General features: G+C 40.4%; 1 protein-coding gene and 1 long non-coding RNA gene across 3 annotated transcripts in view; one reads left to right on the forward strand and one right to left on the reverse strand.

Moving 5' to 3' along the window:
• The window catches only part of LOC114211792 (uncharacterized), a 75,681-nt gene that overhangs the window by 48,135 nt on the left and 8,213 nt on the right, over positions 1–19,333 (forward strand). For both annotated transcript variants that reach the window (XR_003609830.2, XR_003609831.2), the window contains one exon: positions 17,048–17,166. This is a non-coding gene — a long non-coding RNA (uncharacterized LOC114211792). The remainder of the gene's footprint in view (positions 1–17,047; positions 17,167–19,333) is intronic.
• The window catches only part of MTPN (myotrophin), a 56,002-nt gene continuing 42,948 nt past the window's right edge, over positions 6,280–19,333 (reverse strand). Inside the window, exon 4 of the mRNA XM_028106468.2 lies at positions 6,280–9,480. Coding sequence (XP_027962269.1) covers positions 9,394–9,480 — 87 coding nt within the window. The 3' untranslated portion in view covers positions 6,280–9,393. The remainder of the gene's footprint in view (positions 9,481–19,333) is intronic.

The following is a 19,333-nucleotide window of genomic DNA, read 5'->3' on the forward strand; positions in this document are numbered from 1 at the left end:
ATGCTCAGTTAAAATGGTGAAACATCAAAATATCCTGAATCCCTAACTCCCTTAAATGGTAATTTTTTGATAAGCACAGGTATAGGACAGTTTCCAGGTTCATAGTATTGTGGTATGGTTAAAAGAACTTGTTAGACCTAAAACTCAGTAAGTCCCTGGATACAAAAATCAGTTGCATTTCTATACACTAACAACTCTCCAAAGAGAAATTTAAAACAAATTCATTTACAACAGTGTCAAAGGGAATGTGATACTTAACCAAGGAGGTGACAGTTGTCTACTGAAAACTATAAAAAATTGACAGAAGAAATAACACAAATGGAAGGACCTCTCATGTTCATGGATTAGAAGAATTAATATTGTTAAAATGGGGACCATGCTTCCCAAAGCAGTACAAAGACTCAATGCAATCCTTAACAAAATCCCAATGATCTTTTTGTAGAAATAGGAGAACACTCCTAAAATTGACTTGGAGCCACCAAAGACCCTGGACAGCCAAACAGTTCTGAGTAAGAAAAAGCTGGAGGTATCACACTCCCTGATTTTAAGAGATATTGGAAAGCTATGGCAATCAGCGATATGGTATTGGCATAATAATATATAGACCAATGGAGCAGAATAGAGAGCCAGTTTATTAAACCCTCACATATACAGTCAATTAATATTTGACAAAGGAGCCAAGAATACTCAATGGGAAAAAGTCTTTCTGTTAAAGGGTATTGGGAAAATTGGATATCCATGTGAAAAATAATGAAATTGGACCCTTATTGAAAAATCAATTCAAAATGGATTAAAGACTTAAATGTAAATCCTGAAACAATAAAACTCATAGACAAAAACAGGGAAAAGCTTCTGATATTGGGCTGGACAATGATTTCGTTGATATGACACCAAAAGCACAGGCAACATAAGCAAAAATGAAGTGGGATTACATCAAACTAAAAGGCTTCTGCACAGCAAAGGAAGTTGTCAACAAAATGAAAAGGCAACATATGGAATGGGAGAAAATATGTGCAGACCATTTATCTGATAAGGAGTTACTATAATGAACTCCTATAACTCAACAGCAATCAAACCAAGTAACTCAATTTAAAAGATGTGCCTTTTCTTTCCAAAAGACGTTGCTTTCCAAGAAGACCTACAAATGGCCAACAGGAATATGAAAAGGTGTTCCATATCACTAATCCTCAGGGAAATGGAAATCTGAACCACAATGAATTATTGCCTCCTATATGTTAGGTTGGCTATTATCAAAAAAATAATGGACAAGTGTTGGCAAGGAATTGGAAAAAAGGGAGCTTTTGTTGTCCAAATTGTTGGTGGGCATGTAAATTAGTGTGGCCACTATGGAAAACAATGTGGAGGTTTCTCAAAATACTAAAACTAGAATTAAGATCTAATCAGGCCGTAGAGAGCAAGATGGAATCACTCATGTCAAGCAGTGATTCATGTCAAGCAGTGACGTAAGCAGCCAAGGGCGTAGCAGCCAAGACCAGTTATCACCGTAACCTGCACAGGCTGATGGCACTCAGCTGGTAAAAGCATCCAAGCCAAGAGAGCCTAGAAGAACCGAGAGCTGGTAATCATGAGAACTAGAAGAGGCCTGCGAAGGCCCAAGACTGATTAAACTCCTTTAAGAAGGGATGACTTTTCAATCAGAGAAAAACATGTATCATATGACCTCACTGATATGAGGAATTCTTCATCTCAGGAAACAAACTGAGGGTTGCTGGAGTGGTGGGGGGTGGGAGGGATGGGGTGGTTGGGTGATAGACATTGGGGAGGGTATGTGCTATGGTGAGCGCTGTGAATTGTGCAAGACTGTTGAATCACAGATCTGTACTTCTGAAACAAATAATGCAACATATGTTAAGAAAAAAGAAAAAGAAGAAGATAGCAGGAGGGGAAGAATGAAGGGGAGTAAGTTGGAGGGGGAGACGAACCATGAAAGACGATGGACTGAAAAACAAACTGAAGGTTCTAGAGGGGAGGGGGGTGGGGGATGGGTTAGCCTGGTGATGGGTATTAAAGAGGGCACGTTCTGCGTGGAGCACTGGGTGTTATGCACAAACAATGAATCATGGAACACTACATAAAAAACTAATGATGTATGGTGATTAACATAACAATAAAAAATAAAAAAAAAGGGATGACTTTTGCAGCAAATATAACATATTGTCAGACTCTCGACGTGGACTCTTCCACGACTGACCGCACTGAAAAGGCAGCTGCAAGTTAAGGCTCTGCCCAGTCGATCTTGACCGTAATAAAGAAAGATCCTCCATGGCTTAGATAGAATTAGCAGTCAGCACTGAGAGTCGACCTGGGCTGGACCAAGTCCCCATCTCAACTGCCTGCTCATGGACGGACTTTGAGTTTGCTGTGTTAACTTCTTAGACCTCCCTGTATCTTCTTTGTTGTTGACTTTGTATTATACCTTATGTGACACGTATGAAGCCAAGTTACAGGTTATTGAGTTTGGAATCCTGAACCTGTTTGACAATTATAGTTAACCTTGCTTTATGTTTGAATAAAGCTGACATTGTGGAAAGACACCACTGAGGTACGCCTTTATGGTATGCTTGGGACACCAGCAATCCTATTTCTGGGTGTATATCTAAAGGAGTTGAAATCTGGATCTTAAAGAGATCTGATCTGCATTCCATGTTCCCTGCAGCGTTATTCACAGGAGCCGAGATAGGAAACATCCTAAATGATACACAAACGGATAAAGAACCTGTGGTTATAGACCTACGAGGTCCTATTATTCAGCCTTGGAAAAGGAAATTGTGCCATTTGCAACATCAATAGAACTTGAGAGCATCATGCTAAGTGAACTAAGCCAGACAAAGGTCAAATACTGCATGGTCCCACTTATATGTGGAATCTAAAATAGACTCCCAGAAGTAGAGAGCAGAATGGCAGGTGCCCAGGGCTAGGGGGAGGGGGCAACGCTTCGGTCATGTGAAGTACCTTCTGGAGACCTACTGTTGAGAAAGACTGCACCAGCGCCACACAGTCTCCTCCACAGATCAGGGCAGTGTTCTGTGGTTGGTTTTGGATATCTGGGTGAGAACACCTTTTATTTTCACTTACTTTGAAGGAGCTTGGGCACTCAGATCATCAGAACTAAATTTTACTGTTTGTGAGCTATTGACTGGCTGTGAGCAAGTTCTTTAACATTTCTTAGTCTCCCTTTATAAAACAATGATTGTGAAGATTGGATAAGGTCATATGGTAAAAAGTCCTCTTCACAATGCCTAGCTCCTAACTTGCATGCAGTAAATGTTAATTAAAAAATTTAGTGGCAAAAGTAGCATAGATCTGGGGCGCCTGGGTGGCTCAGTCGTTAAGTGTCTGCCTTCGGCTCAGGTCATGATCCCAGGACCCCTGGGCTCCCTGCTCTGTGGGAAGCCTGCTTCTCCCTCTTCCAGTCCCCCTGCTTGTGTTCCTTCTCTCACTATGTGTCTCTGTCAAATAAATAAATAAAATCTTAAAAAAAAAAAAAGGTAGCATAGATCTGATACTTGCAAGCCTATTGAAAGTACTCAGATCTGACTAGCAAATCCCATGCAGTGGCGACAGAGAGACTTGGTAGCCAGCCACAGGGGATGTCCATGAACACATGGAACAGTATTAGAGGTCAGGCAGGGACCTACAGATAACGTAATACATTGTCAGATTTGTTACTGAAAGCTTAGGAAAGTATCGCTGCTTTAAAGAAAAGATTCTAGTTATCTAGTAGCATCCTCAAAACCAGCACCCAGGGATCAGGAATTGTCTATGCGTTATTTTCCTTTGTGTAGTAAGATGCTGTGACTGTGGATGTTGCCAGACGTGTGACCCATCATTCTATCCAAACTGTAAATAAGACTGTCCTTGCTGCGGCAGCTGCTGAATGCATAGAAGTTGCTAGGGTGGCCAGACAGTCCTTTGTTTGGCTATTGATAGCTGTGCTTTGGTATATGCCACAGTGGCTCAGTGACCTGCATTTGACCCCATGGTCAGCATTCCTCAATGCATCGTTGTGGTTGTGACTGTGGTATTTGTCTTTACTTCACTGATTGGGGATTGTGGTCCCATTTGTACTTAAAACGCTACGGGGCCAACATTTGGGTACAGTGACACTTAGGTGTAGCCCCCCGGTCCTAACAGCGATTCTTTAGTCACGATTTACTGAAAACAAAGCTTATCTCCTGTTTGTGTAATGATTTGACATGAGGAGTTCAAAATACAGTGAATGTCTACCAAGTGGCAGGTCCTATAAAAGCTGCTGATAAATTTTATTCTCAATCAGTTAATTATTATTTCAATGAAATAGCCTTGAAGAAAAATGTCCTATGGCTGATGAGTGATGATCGGGCTATTATTCGGGCAGGGCAGTTGACCCTACACAGACCATGGTTAGATCCAGGCAGTTGGCTGTTTCTGATCTAGTGGTGTCCCCACCAGAGAAGGATCCATCTTCACAGCAGTAACGCCAGCACAGGGCAATGGGGTTGAGAAAGCAGAACTGGCCTCCGAGTGTGGCTATCTCCTGCTGTAGGATTGCGGGGCAGAAACCTGCAGGGACCCGGTTAAGTGACTGGAGCAATCGCAGTGATCTGCAATGTGCCAAGCACAAGACAAGGAGACTCATGACCTAACTTCCCAAATTCCTTGCATGCCTCCTCACCCCTCTGGGGGATTCAAGGGAAGGACTTGGGGAGGCCTCAAGCAATTTGACCATGGGGACTCTGACCCTGGGCTCCTGTGGAAATACTACCCACAGCAGTTGACAGGACGTCCTGCAGGGGAAAAAAACCTAATAACAAAGGGTCGTTCTCGTCAGCGTTTTATCTTTGGAGCCATTGTGAGTCTTACCTTCCCTTCTTTTGCCCAGAGTGTAACTTTGAGGCTCATCGTAAGATTTTCTTGGGTGTCCATTTTTGCTGTCTGCCATGATAAAGGCTTTCATTTACTTCATTTCTAGGAAGCCACCCTCGATGACTTCCCATTTACAGGTTTTTAGACTCTTTGTCTTTAATGGTCGCTTACAGTGGTCCTCAAACTCGAGTGTGCATCAGAATGCCCCGGAGGGTTTGTTACGACATGGACTGATGGGCTCAGCCCATGCTTGGATTTGGTTGGCCCGGACTGGGCACCTCAATCAAGTCCCCAGGTGGCGGTGATGTGGCTAGGCCAGGGACGTTTTGAGAATCCCTGGTCTCGTAGAAGGGGAAAAAAAAAAAAATCCAGGAACAGTCTGATCTATGTTGCGTCAGGGTCCTGTGATAGCTGGTGTTTAATTGCAAAAGTTTTTCACAGTAACTCTAAGTGCTTTTTGTCCAGACGTGTGCCTTCCGTTGACTAATACTGGTTTGTTCAATGATTATAGAAGATGCTCTGTTCCCTTTAACATACGTTTAACTAAACACTTAGATGGACCCCGCTTCTTTTTTTAAGATTTTAGAGTGTGTGAGAGAGCAGGGGCAGGGGGCAGAGGGAGAGAATCTCAAGCCGACTACACTGATTGCGGTGCTGGATGTGGGCTCCATCCCAGGCCCCTGAGATCATGACCTGAGCTGAAATCAAGTCAGACACTTAAGTAACTGAGCCACCCAGGAACCCCTGATAAGACCCCAATTCTTAAAATGAAAGATTCATTGATCAAAAGATCTGTGAAGACTCACATCCACCCCTACATGCTACCCCATGCTTAAACCTTGGTTGGCAACATGAAGGTCCTGAAAGAGCTTTTGTTCTCTTTTACTGAGCATCTGCACGTATTCATAGGCCATTTCAAAAGAAAAATACACAGTCGTCTTAGGTTGTTGACAAGATTACAACAGAATCAAGCTGAATATAATCTTGTTCAGATTTTGAGGTTCAAAGTGATTTAATGTTCAATCAGAACATTTGGATGTGTAGCAACCTCAGTGAACATAGGAAAGATCTGAGCGGCTGCCCATGATTCTGACCCGATGCGCCAGGATACGCGGGCTAGCCCTTGCTTTTAGAAAGCCAGGATTACTAAACATTCGTAAGTGAACCAGTCTGTATCAGGAGACCGATACGAAAGCAAAACTTCCAGATGAGGAGTAGTACAGTTTGATATTTCAATTAAATCTTTCCTGTCTTATTTTCTTCCCACTTTTTTTTTTCCTAGAATTGGGTTACGAAGGGAAATTTGGATGAATCCAAAGCTGGAGTCCATCAGAGGCTGGGTCAAGCTGTGAGAAAAGGGTTTGGAAAGGAAGGCCACAGGAGCTGAGGGAGGAAAAGCTGCCAACACGTTCCTTGTAGCACAATTCAAGTTTATTCCATTTGTTCTTGCAACACAAAACTGAAACACAGTATTATTTAGCATTCGGATGTACATGAACTAGGATCATATGAGAAACCCAACTGTGTCAAAAGTATTACAGGATGGAAAAAATGAACTCAAATATATCAAAATGCACAAAGCACTAGTATTCCTCCATTACTGCTTAGAAAGATATGATTGTTTCTCCATTTACAAAATAGAATCAGGATGATTTAAATTCTTAAAATTTTGCATGCAAAACACTGCAATTGCTTATATAGGAGGGCACTCTCACCAGCTTCTTCTATACACAATCGAGTACACAATATTGCATGGAAGTAAAGAGCAGCTCAGTTGAAGTTTTAGGAAAAAAAAAGTCGGTACATCTAGATTTAAGATCCATTATTGGGGGGGGGGGAAGAAATCAATGAGTAAAGGGCCTTACTTGCAGCCTGCACACACTGTACCCATCTACCTCTCCTTTGTGCCCCGCTGGGTGCAGAAGGTGAGCTATGCCTAGAAGGACTACTTGGGTATTCTCGGGTGCTCTGTTTGAACTCTAAGTATACAGATGCCAGTCTGAAGCTGCAAGGGGGCGGAATTTGTTAGGATACTAATGTAAACAGGTAAACCGCCTGTTTTTACTTGATAGAGTGCATACAAAATGACTGACTTAATACAAAAACTACAGAACATGCAAGATTTTTTCTGAGATGTTAAATATTCAGTGGAGAACAAAACTTACTTAACCCTTCACTAATGCATGTAGTACCAAAAAGCAGACAGGTTTTTAGCTTCCTTTACTCAAAAAATGAACATTAAGTGTTGTGAATTTCTCTGCCAAGTGGTTCAGAAATACATTATAAATAACCTAGTTAAAAAAAAAAACAGAAATTGTAAACCACCTTGGCCAGTCTATTCTATGTTTACGTTATTTTCTTAAGCAATCGCCCCATAATTCTGGGGCTTACAAAATGGTTGAGAAAGAGGGAAGGCAAAGTAGCCTCTACTGCAATACAAGGAACAGCAGGATGAACTGTACAAAGAATCACGTGGTTTCTACACCAGGTGACTGTGGAAAGCAGACCAGGTTTAGGAATGATAGGACAGTGCACTCTCTGCAACAGCCAACTGCAACACAACAGTTTGAAAGGAAAGGGAAAAATCCAAGCCAAGAGGTGAAAAGGAAGATATAGAAACACTTTGTTGCTACCAACGTACAGACTGATAAAGTGCCCTCCGTCTTCAACGAGGATAGCTCTGTTTCCATTCAGTGATGTAATAAAGTACTGTTTACTGACTTCTACTCCAACTCTAATCTGCATTAAGACAGCAGAATTAGCCAGATATATCAAAGTATTTAAAACCACCATTTTGTTTGTGATTGTTTTCTTGATGCAGGAAAATTACACGGTTAGGCTAGTTGTAAGCAAAAAGCCACAGGATTAAAAAAAAAAAAAAGATTCATGGGGAAAAACACACACGCGTGTGCACACACACACACACACACACACACACACACACGCATAAACCCACACCATAACAAACCGATCAGTAAGATTTGTTATTAGCTGGCTACTCTTCATACTAGTTTAACCCTGCTTTAGAATGCTACATTGCCTTAAAAAATCATAATTCTTTGTTATCCACAATCTGAATACAAGCCCCTAACCCAACCCCCCTTTAAAAATTTGAGGTACATTCAATTATTGCATGATTTGGCTAAGGAAAAACCCTAATATTTTTAGCAAGCTTTTATGGATGGCAAGTCAAAGGAGTCAATATTTTAAATGCAAGATAGCAAATTTAAGGGTGTATGTTTTAATTCATTGTACTGCTCATGAAATAAACATTTGAACATGTGTCTAAATATTTCCTGCAGGTCAGAACACCCCTTGTAGGGCACTGTATTTTAAGAACACAGAATACATTTTGAAGAGGTCACACTTAATGTGATGCATGGTTTAGTAAAGAGACAAAATAGGTTATGCAGATGGGTTGGCATATGTTCAGCAGAAGCCTATCAACAAGTTGGGGAAACCTGGTAACGAGCAAACTTTTGAAGGGACAGGGCTCAATCTGTCCAGACCGTAAATCTCACCCCAGTGATAGCTTTGGTGCAGTAAGTAATCAGCATCCAAGGTGGGTCTGAGAGAGGATTTCCAAAGAATGTTTCTTGATTCTCCAAACATAACCGAGGCCAATCCATTCAAAGAGCAAATGAAGAAAATCCATAGGTACTAAGACAACTGTTCTCTAGAGGATACTAACAGGCTATGGCTATGATTAAATATGTTTAAATCCCCTTTTACTACCAGCAGGAGTCTGAAAGTGTTTCAATGTTATATAAACGTCTGAATCTAGAGGAGAAAAAAATACGCACACTGGAATGATTTTCTCCTGTAGGCTTCCAAAATTTAAGGTTTTATAAATAAAACTAGTCAGTTTTATCTAAAGATACATGAAATCCATGTGAAAGGGGAGAGGAAATCCAAAGTTGAGTCATCCAGCAATTTAGGAGTGTGCCCCCTCACCTTAACTGAGCTCTCACGTAAAGCTGAAAGTCGCTGAGGGAAGATTTGGTCGCCGACCACGGGCAGCGCTCTTAACTATGCCAGGAGGCCCCCAGGAGAGTGCGTCTTAAGGCAGAAGGCTAGAGCTGATTGCTTATCTCAGCACCCGGAGTTAGGTCCCAGCAGCCGCCGCTGCTCACAGTTACGGCTACCACACTCGGAGAGTCGGCCTTGGTAGGATCAGGCCCTCGACACGATCTCATGAATAAACTAGCTAGGGAGCTGAAAGGGTCAAATGGTACTGGTACGGTTTGTCTTTGCTCTCCCTTGGGCATAAGCTGTGTATTTTGTTGGAAATGGAAAAGAGGCAGACTTGATCAGGAGTCCCAGTAAAAGCCTGATCACGGTTTTTTGCTCTCTTCCCAAACATGGTTTTTTTCTGGTGGTCTGACTGGTAATGAATTTCTCTCTCCCCTCACCCCTGTTAAAGTATTTAGCTGAAGAAGCTGGCAGCTAGAGAGTGACAGACAGACAGGCAGCAGCGTGAGGCCACGGGAGAGCCCTTCTTCCAGAGCTGGCAAGCCCGTCCGTCCATCACTGAAGAAGGGCTTTGATTGCCTGGTTGTCAGTGGCTTCAAAGGCAGTTAGTCCATCTGGACCTTTCACGGTCTTATCAGCACCCTGAAAAGAGAGGAAATAGCCATTAATACTGAAGGAGTCCACCGTGACCGCAGAGACACCATCACCTGCAGAGGCTAATGTGTGTGGTGAGGATCAAGACTCATGGGGTCCCTTCAACTGAAAGGAAACCCCAAACATCTGGCAAGGTTGTAGACGAAGTCGTAAAAATTCCATTTTATTTTTCAGGCACTAGAAACTGTAAGCTACAAACACAACTTGCCAGCATTTATACTATCATGCATTCAATTAAGCTTCAGAAAAGATTATCCCTATGTGTAATATGAAATGGGGAAAATCACTTTTGCTAAAGAAGAAAGTATTACTGTGACCGTTATTTCTTTGCAACACCTTGTGGAGAGTGCATAAATACTACAAACGTATTTCTATAGTTCAGAGCTTACAAACTGCTTACTTGAGACAAGTTCCTAAAGAAGGCTGTGTAACACTGGTCATTGTTACGTACAAAAACTGAGCAGTAAATGCTTACCATGGGGGCTGCAAAAGGAGGTCCCCTTCTCTATGCGAGGGAGAGCCTCTCCAGCCTACTCCAAAGCTTTACCTGGACAGGGTGATTCTGGAAGATTTTACTTGCAATGTGGCGTTTCAGTTTTGCGAATGTGTACATACAGCTTTGTGTCTATCTGTTGTCTTTATCTGTCTTTACTAGAACGAGGCTCCGGGGGAACATCTCCTCTGTGTTACTACTGCATTCCCAGTCCCTAGAAAGTGCCTAGCGTCTGGGAGCTGCATTTGCTCCCACCTGAGGGTTCTCTTTGCCTAGTTCCAGCCCCAACCAGTGTTTAGCCATCAAACAGCCTCTAGTGTCCCGCCCTCCTCCCCTGGCCAAATCTCCAGTGTTCTCAGGCCTACAGAATTCTCTAAACTTGATATAAATAGTCCTTTAAAGACCAACTCTAGTCAAACTCATCAGTCTCTTCTCCCATTAACCTCTCTCTGCTCTAATCCTATGGAACTTCTCATCACGCTCACATCCCATATGCCATGTCTTTATACACGCTGGGTTCTAGACAGAACGCCTTACTCCTTTGCTCCGGCAGACTCATTCAATCATTCAACAAGTGTTTAGTGAATGTGTAGACACTGTGTAATGAGCTGGAGAATCAAAGAAAAACAAGATAGTCTGCCAGTCTGGCTAGTGTGGGAGACAGACAAATGATCCAATACAACAGAGGTGGATGAGAACAACAGTGTCATGCACATGGATGAGAGGTCTGTTAGCCAGAATGGGACGCAAGAGGAGGATGTAAGGGAGAGAGGCTTCTGAATGAGGCAGTGCTTGAGCTGAGTCTTGAGGAGTAAGCACAAGTTGATTAGGTAAACCAAGAAGATAACATCCTAGGAAGTGCTACATTATTACAAAGTCTTCTTCGGTATCATTATAAAGATCTCTATTTCCTCATTTTCTAATTGAATTTAACTGCTTCAGGGAACACAGGCAACTCATAGTCAAGTGGGAGAGAAATCTGTGAGGGAGAACTTCAGTGCGGTAAGTCCTCTACGGGATGTGGGACAATAACTGGGGTCATTGTATTCAAAACCATCTCTTATTTGATCGCTGCTTTTATGACTAGCATTATCAACTATAATTCTGTACTAACAAAAAGTTGAATATTTTAGCGAACATTGCTTGCTTTTTAGCTGTCAGAATTCATTTCCCTTCTTCTGATAATAGCACCCTAATTTCATTTTGGGGGTTCTTTGGTCCCCACTGTGTGGAGTCCTGGGACTATGTAACTGAAAGTGCCATGTATTTTCCTCATCAAGTGTCAAAGATTTATTTGACTCAGGCAGGACTCTCACTTCTGGATTTTGAATCTTGATAGAGAACAAAAAGTCAGAGTTCATTTATTCCTGTGGCATGAACTAGACGAGACGGCTGAGGAGTTTCTGCTACCTCAAGTCCTGTGGCTGCCAGAGCTCCTCCCTCTTCTGAGCCTGGTCCTCCAGCTGTCCTGTTGGTTCTATGACTAGTCCCGTATCTTGAAAAATTCCTTTTTCTACCTGTTAAGAGTCAATTGCTGCCATCTGTAGCAACAACAACAAAAATCTAGCTGATTTACATTGTCACTTTCCCCCGCTAATTTTAATAGATGTATCACAGAACTCAAGATACACAAAAACTCCACAAAACTCATAATTCTATAGGTCAGATACTTTTATTAACATTTTAGTGTTTGTCTACTCTTTTGTTCTAAATATGCATATATACATATTTCTTTTAAAAAATAAATGAGTAACCCTAGGAGAACTAAGGTGACTATCAGACAACAGAAAAGATAAACCAGTATTACCACCAAGAGGGGCATTTCAATAAGATAAAAAGTTCAATAATATTCAAATTTCAAAAATGAAACAGTTCCATTTATAACAGCATTAAAAAGAATTAAATATGTAGAAATCTAACAAAGTCAAACCAATTCTGAAAATGATGAACCAGTTTTATTAATATGGGTAAGAATATTAAAATAATTTTTTAGTACCTGATGCAGTTACTAACAAGCTTATATAAGTTAGTATATTTGGCTTCACCCCTTTCTTGAGGAAACCGTTTTTAATCATTTGTTTTTAATTCTAGTGATTATTTTCATAGCTCTAAATAATATACTCATGTTACTATCTGCATTATTAACTTTAGATATTATCTTACTTCCTGCTATATGGATGAGGCTTTAGCTCATTACCACCTTCTTCCCCAGACTGTCCCATTTCTTATATTTAAAATACCAGTTTGTTTCTTTATAAATTTAAATGATCGTTATTTAAACCTCTATTTGTTGTTCCATCAGTTCTGACAGTACCTCATCCCTCTACTTTATAAGATACTTTCTCTACCCTCCATCATTTCCTGTACTTAACTTGCCAGCTTTTCTATTTTGTCAAGATCAACTTTTGTATTCTGTTCTGTACGAATGGTTCTGTTTGATTCTTTTTTATCCCTCATAGTCACCACGGTGTGTATTACATCCCCAGGACTCTTTTTATCTTTCAACTGTTAAGTGTGTATCTTTTGACCACCTTCACTCATTTTGTCCATTCCCCAACACCCCCCACCTCTGACAACCACCAATCTGTTTACTGTATCTATGAGTTCAGTGTGTGTGTGTGTGTGTGTGTGTGTGTGTATTTAAAGATTCTGCATATAAGCGACATTATATAGTGTTGGTCTCTGACTTATTTCACTTAGCATAATGCCCCGAAGACCCATCTATGTTGTTGCAAATGGCAGAATTTCCTTTTTTTAATGCCTGAATAGTATTCCTGTGTGTGTGCACACGTGAATGTGTATTATACACATTTTCTTTATCCATCTGTCCGTGGACACTCAGGTTGTTTGCATGTCTTGGCTACTGTCGATGATGCTCTGATGAACATGGGTGCTGCAGACATCTTCTCGAGATGGTGATCTCATTTCCTTCAGATAAATACCCAGAAGTGGTACTGCTGGGTTGTATGGAAGTTCTATTTTTAATTTTTTTCAGGGAACTCCATATTGTTTTCCATGGTGGTTACACCAATTTAGATTCTCACCAACAGGGTTCCCTTTTCTTCATATCCTCACCAACACTGGTTATGTCTTGTCTTTTTGATGACAGCCATTCTAACAGGTGAGAGGTGTTATCTCATTGTGGTTTTGATTTGCATTTCCCTGATGATTAGGGAAGCACCTTTACCCAGCTGGCCATCTGTACGTCGTCTTTGGAAAAATGTTCAGGTCCTCTACCTGTATTTTAGTAATCAGATTGTGTTTTTTCTTCTATTGAGTTGTAGTTCTTTATATATTTTGGATATTAGCCCCTTATATACTAGATTTGCAAATCTCTCATTCCATTGGTTGTCTTTTAATTTTGTTAATTTCCTTTGCCGTACAGAGGCTTTTTGTTTGATGTAGTCCCACCTACTTATTTTTGCTTTTTTTCTTTGCTTTTGGTGTCAAATCCAAAAGAACACTGCCAACACAGATGTTAAGGAGCTTAACCCCTATGTTTTCTTCTAGGAATATTACTGTTTTCAGGTCTTATGTGCAAGTCTTTAATCCATTTTTAGTTGATTTTTATGTAAAGTGTAAGATAGTTGTCCAGTTTCATTCTTTTACATGTGGCTGTCCAGTTTTCCCAACACCATTTATTGAAGAGACTGTCATTTTCCCACTATATACTCTTGGTTCCTGTGTTATAAATTAGTTGACCATACAGATGGGGGTTTATTTCTGGGTGCTCTGTTCTGTCCCACTCATCTGTGTGTGTCTGTTTTTATGCTAATACATTACTGTTTTAATCACTATAACCTTTGTAATACGTTTTGAAATCATGAAGTGTGATGCATCCAGCTTTGTTTTTCTCTCTCAAGACTGCTTTGGCTATTTGGAATCTTCTGTGGTTCCACATATAAAGCTGGGAATTGTTTCTTCTGTATCTGTGAAAATGCCATTGGAATTCTGATAGGGACTGCACTGACTTAGTCTATTATTTTGGGTATTATGTACATTTTAAAAATATAAATTATTCTCTCAAACAGTCTAGTGCTAAGGGTATTAAGGTTGGTAGGGTGGTTTTATCCTATAAGGTCATTTAAGGATCTAGGTCCTTTTCCCATGTTATTGTCCCCATCGTCTGGCTCATGCTGGCTCCCTTCTACATTTGCTTCCACCATAATCTTTTCCTACAGACTTGTTCATTTTTCAGTATTTTCTATTATGGTAAACATCACCACCATCTTCCAGGAAATGTGCAGACACCATGCAGTTTTTCTTGTTTACTTCCCACATTATCAGGTACCAAGTCTTTAGACCAGACTATTCTTAACAATTCTCAGCTGTCCTTGCTACCATTACTTTCTTAGCTCAGGATTTTTACAAAGAGATCCTAATTCAATAATTTCCTATCTTTTCTCACTTTTTAAAAAAAGATTTTATTTATTGGGGGGAGAGAGAGAGAGAGAGAGAGAGAGAGCACAAGCAGGGGGAGGGGCAGAGGGAGAAGGAGACTCCCTGCTGAGTGAGGAGCCCGACGTGGGGCTTGATCCCAGGATTCTGGGGTCATGACCTGAGCCAAAGGCAGACGTTTAACTGACTGAGCCACCCAGGCACCCTTTTTTTCACTTCTTACACCATTTCAATTCAGATTTCATACATCTATTTGGGTGATGTTTGTTAAAATCCAAGTCTGATCATACTACCCACCTACCAAAAAACCTTAATGGCATCCTAACAGAAGAGAATGAAGATAAATAGTATGACAAACGAGGCATAATCTGCTCACTATTTACCTGTCTAGTCATAGTTCTTGCTAAATCCTTTCTAGTGTATGCTGTAGCTGTGAACAGTTTTTTTTTTTTTTTTTTAATCTTACCCTAATGCACCATGGTTTCTCTTTGTCCCTGTGGCTTTTCTAACATTGTTGCTTCTGTTTAGAATGGTCTCCCAATTCTCTACTGGATTCCTGGACACAAGTTTCTAAGATTCAGCTCAGGTGTCAATTGCTTTATGAATTACAACTGCTTTATGAATTGCGGTGCCTGAAGTTGTAATGGCATCCTATTTATAACATCACCCCCCTGACCTCCAGGACCACACTTGACCTCTTCTTCCTCCAAATCCCTACTGGGGCACATACAAACTCCTGCCACAGCAATCATAACACTTTAATGTACTGGTTTTATGTATTTGTCTCCTCTACTAGACTTTGCTTTCCTCTGCTTCAGGGGTTGAAAAGAAACTGAATCCCCAGACTCCTGTAGAGCTACAGATGGCCATCTGACACAAATTTGGCCTCTCCCACGGAGGGCTTTCCTTCTTCAGTAAAGCCTCAGGAGGACAGAGTCCTTAGCTCTTTCCTTTTGTTCCTACCCAAAACAGACACAATGCTGGGAGGTTCGGCAGTCATCTTGTGACCATAGGCCTGGGGAAGAGAAGGGAGTGTGGGATGTTGATGACACAGCACAGCCAGCTGCCCAGCCTTGGACTGCACACCTCAGACATCCTGTTCTGAGTCACTTTCTTGTTTAAATCACCGTAGGAGGAGTTTTTGTTACAGCTGAACTCTATTTCTCTTAAGGCAGTTACCATAGTCTGTAATTACATTAAAAGACTTGTCTCCCCCAAATTAGGCTGGGCTCCACAAGGGCAAGGGTCTTCTTATATTCATCTCTGTACTTTTAACACCTAGGATGATACCTGGTATACAGCAGATGCTCAACAAAACTTTATACATGGGTCACAGTGCAAATGAATATTAGTAACATCAATCTTACCCGTGGTGATCATACATATCCACCACATTAAAAGGAAAAACTACCTTTTCTCCCATCTTGTGTATACACATACCAAATTACTGTGTTAGAAAGAATACTGCAAGATATTTATTTTGAATCCCTATGCATTTTAGAACAGTCGAGAATGCTCATTAAGAACTCCATTATCTCATGATTTGGGGCATCTGTTTACAGTTCCACGGTAGTATGATAAAGTGTTCAGAACCTGGGAACTTTCAATTGTTTGAGTATACATTTAAAATACTACCATTACCATAAAAGTTATACAATTCAGTTTTGGAATCTACTAAAAACAGTAACATTAAAAAAATTATTCAAATACCTACATTTACACATGTTGTGTAATGTTATTTACTGGTACAGGATTTAACAGCACATTTAATTTACATATTGATACAGGAGATAGAGTAAAGAATATTTCTGGGTACCCCAAAGAATCTATTGCAATAGTCAACACAGTGAATGTTATGTTTCTTAAAAGTTTTATAGCAGTTTTTAGTTTTTAACCGAATACTATAGACATATCACCTCATTTTATTCTCACAGCTGCCCTGTAGAGTAGGCACTGTTTTTTTTTTTTTTTTTTTTTAAAGATTTTATTTTTGAGAGAGAGAGAAAGAGCAGGAGTGGGGGACAGGGGCAGAGGGAGAAGCAGACTCCCCATGGAGCAGGGAGCCCAATGCAGGGCTTGATCCCAGGACCCCAGGATCATGACCTGAGCTGAAGGCAGACGCTCAACCAACTGAGCCACCCAGGTGCCCCTGTTCTCTCTTTTTAATAGATTTAACTTAAGCTCAGAGAGGTTAAGAAATTTGCCCAAAGTCAGTCAGCAAGTTAAAGAAACTAGAGCTTTCTGACTCTACATCTTGTGTTCCATGCTGTCTTGAGTTAAAATCGACCTATGGCTTTTCCCCTAAAAACGTTAGGGTGAGACTCAGATTCTAGAATTTATTAACTTAGGTATTCTCAACATTTTTGTGCCTCCTACAGGAAAATGAAGAACCTTGTACAATTATGTATACAATGTGTCATCTGTTGAACACTTTCAAGCTAAAAACGTTACAGATAACCAATTCCTAAGACTATTCAACATTTATAAAGTTTCTATTAAGTGCTAGACATAGTTTTGATTGTTTTACTAGAACACAGTCATCTTTTTTTTTTTTTTAAACATTGTTTATGGCTGCTTTTCTGCTACAACAGCAGAGGTGAGCAGTTGTAACAGAGACCATGTGACCTGCAAGGCCTAAAATATTTATTATTTGGTACTTTACAGAAATTGTTGTCAACTCCTATTCTGGGTAATTAAAGAGAACAAGAGGCTGGTTCTCTGCATATTTTCACAACCTAGAGCGGACAAAGGAAAGGATCACGTATGCAACCTAATTCAGTGTGGTAAGTACAGGCATACCTCCCTTTAATGTGCTTGACTTTATTGCACTTCACAGATACATATTCTAACAAATGGAAGGTTTGTGGGAACCCGGGATCAAACAAGCCTATCAGTGCCATTTTTCCAATAGCATTTGCTCATTTCATGTCTATGTCACATTTTGGTAATTCTTGCAATATTTCAAACTTTCTTCATTTTACATTTTGGTGATCTGTGATTGCTGATGTTCCCGCTGTAATTGTTTTGGGGCGCCATGAACTGTACCCATATAAGATGGCGAACTTAATCGATACATGACATGCGTATTCTGACTGTTCAGTTCCCTCTCTCCCTCTCCTCCAGCCTCCCTATTCCCTGAGACACAGTATGAAATTGGGCCAATTAATAACCCTACAGTGGCCTCTAAGTGTTCAAGGGAAACGAAGAGTGAGTTGCAGGTTTCTCATTTGAAATGTGGTGGTATGAGATGATAAAAATGCCAACACGATGAGGTGCAGTGGGGTGAATGATGTAGGCATGGCCATATAGCATTAGGCTACTATTGTCCTTCTGAGGACAGTCAAGAGGAGGATCATCTGAATCTGGACTGTGGCTGACCAAGGGTAACTGACACTGTGAAATGCACAACTCTGGATGAGCGGGGACTACTGTGCTGGCTCCGTGCTGCAGAAGAGAAAACTTCCTAGGCTTACATGGTAGGGAACTTGCTCAAAACCACAAAGCTATTAAGAAGCAGAACTGAGAACTAAACTTGGGGGGGGGGGCGTTGGTGTGGCACCACAGCCCCCGGTATATGTCACTGACAAAAACTATTTAATAAGGACTACAGACTAAAAGATCTAAATGGGTAAAAACAACGAGCTTACAATGGGCTTATCTGTGTCTGAGATTTGGGAAACATTTAAACAGTATAACAATTGGTTTCTTCATTACTGAGGTGGTAAGATTTGTGGCTATATTAATTCTGGCAGTGCAGTTCCTTCTTAAAGCAATTCAGAAAGACACTGCTGAGTTCTTTGAGAGTCACCTGTCCTAAAACATTTTTAAAACCAGACTTGCCTATGTTAAATGGAACAGAACTTTGGGGTTCTGAGCAATCATAAAATCTGTGCTTGAGAGTATGTAAAGCTGTCTAGGTTTTATTGGGGGTGGGGCAGGGAGTAATTAGAGTGAAAAAATGGTTCTACCTGCAAGCATGTACTTGTTTATGCTGAGAGGGGTGACTTCCCAATCTCTGGATCTTATCCATTGGATTCTCCATTCAAGCAGCAAAATCTGTACCACAGACACTTTCAGAATTTGACGATGCTGGTATTTGAGAAGGGTATTTGGTTTTTATCATTAACTGGCTGCTTGATTTTTTAAATATAACACAAATATGTTTAGCAAAAACATCAATGTTATAAGATGGTCTTCTAAATTTTCTTAAACTGTTTAGTATTTTTTACTCTTTAAAGCAATTGTACATAAAACATTAATAGTTTCACTTCCTTTTTATAAAAGGAAGGTATCTTACTCAATTATCCTACTCAAACAGGAGCAGGCAACTTAAGAGTTGTCTGAAACAGCTAGGAGTCACTACAGTTAGTGCTGCACAATCAGCGGTCACCTATTTGTCACACGGTTATAGTAGACTTGCTAAAGAGGGAACTTCTTTGACACAGAGTGAAGCAGAGAAACAATGGAAAACAAAGCCCCAAGTTTCTTTGGATTTCTTCTTCTCAGATACAGCCTAATGTGCTAAACACTACTAATAACAAATGACCATGTATAATAACAACTGAAGTATGCTGGAGGTTTGCTAATCTAGGAAAACAGTAATGAGCATGTTTTAAAACTTGGATTAAATTTTTAATTCACAAGATTTTCATTCTCACATGCTAGAGTACCAACTTTTTCTATTTGTTTAAAAGAATTCTCATTCTCACAGGAAGCTGAGTGGTCATTTTTAATAGCAGTATGTACTTATATAGGGACAGAATATGAACACACACCAGAGCGGATGACACAGTTTTACCTTGTCTATATTCTAAATTATAGCAAATGTAACATCTTTAAAAGAGGAGTAGAAGTAAACATTTAAATATTTCCCTTTTCCAAACCACACTGGTTTATTTAGAAGTGGCTTTTCTTAGGATTAGGAAACAAGGATACTTCTTAAAATCCAAT

Source organism: Eumetopias jubatus, unplaced genomic scaffold (assembly GCF_037043125.1).
Source record: "Eumetopias jubatus isolate StellerSeaLion01/CBP00866 unplaced genomic scaffold, mEumJub1_p1.0 scaffold_14, whole genome shotgun sequence".
Lineage (NCBI taxonomy): Eukaryota > Metazoa > Chordata > Mammalia > Carnivora > Otariidae > Eumetopias > Eumetopias jubatus.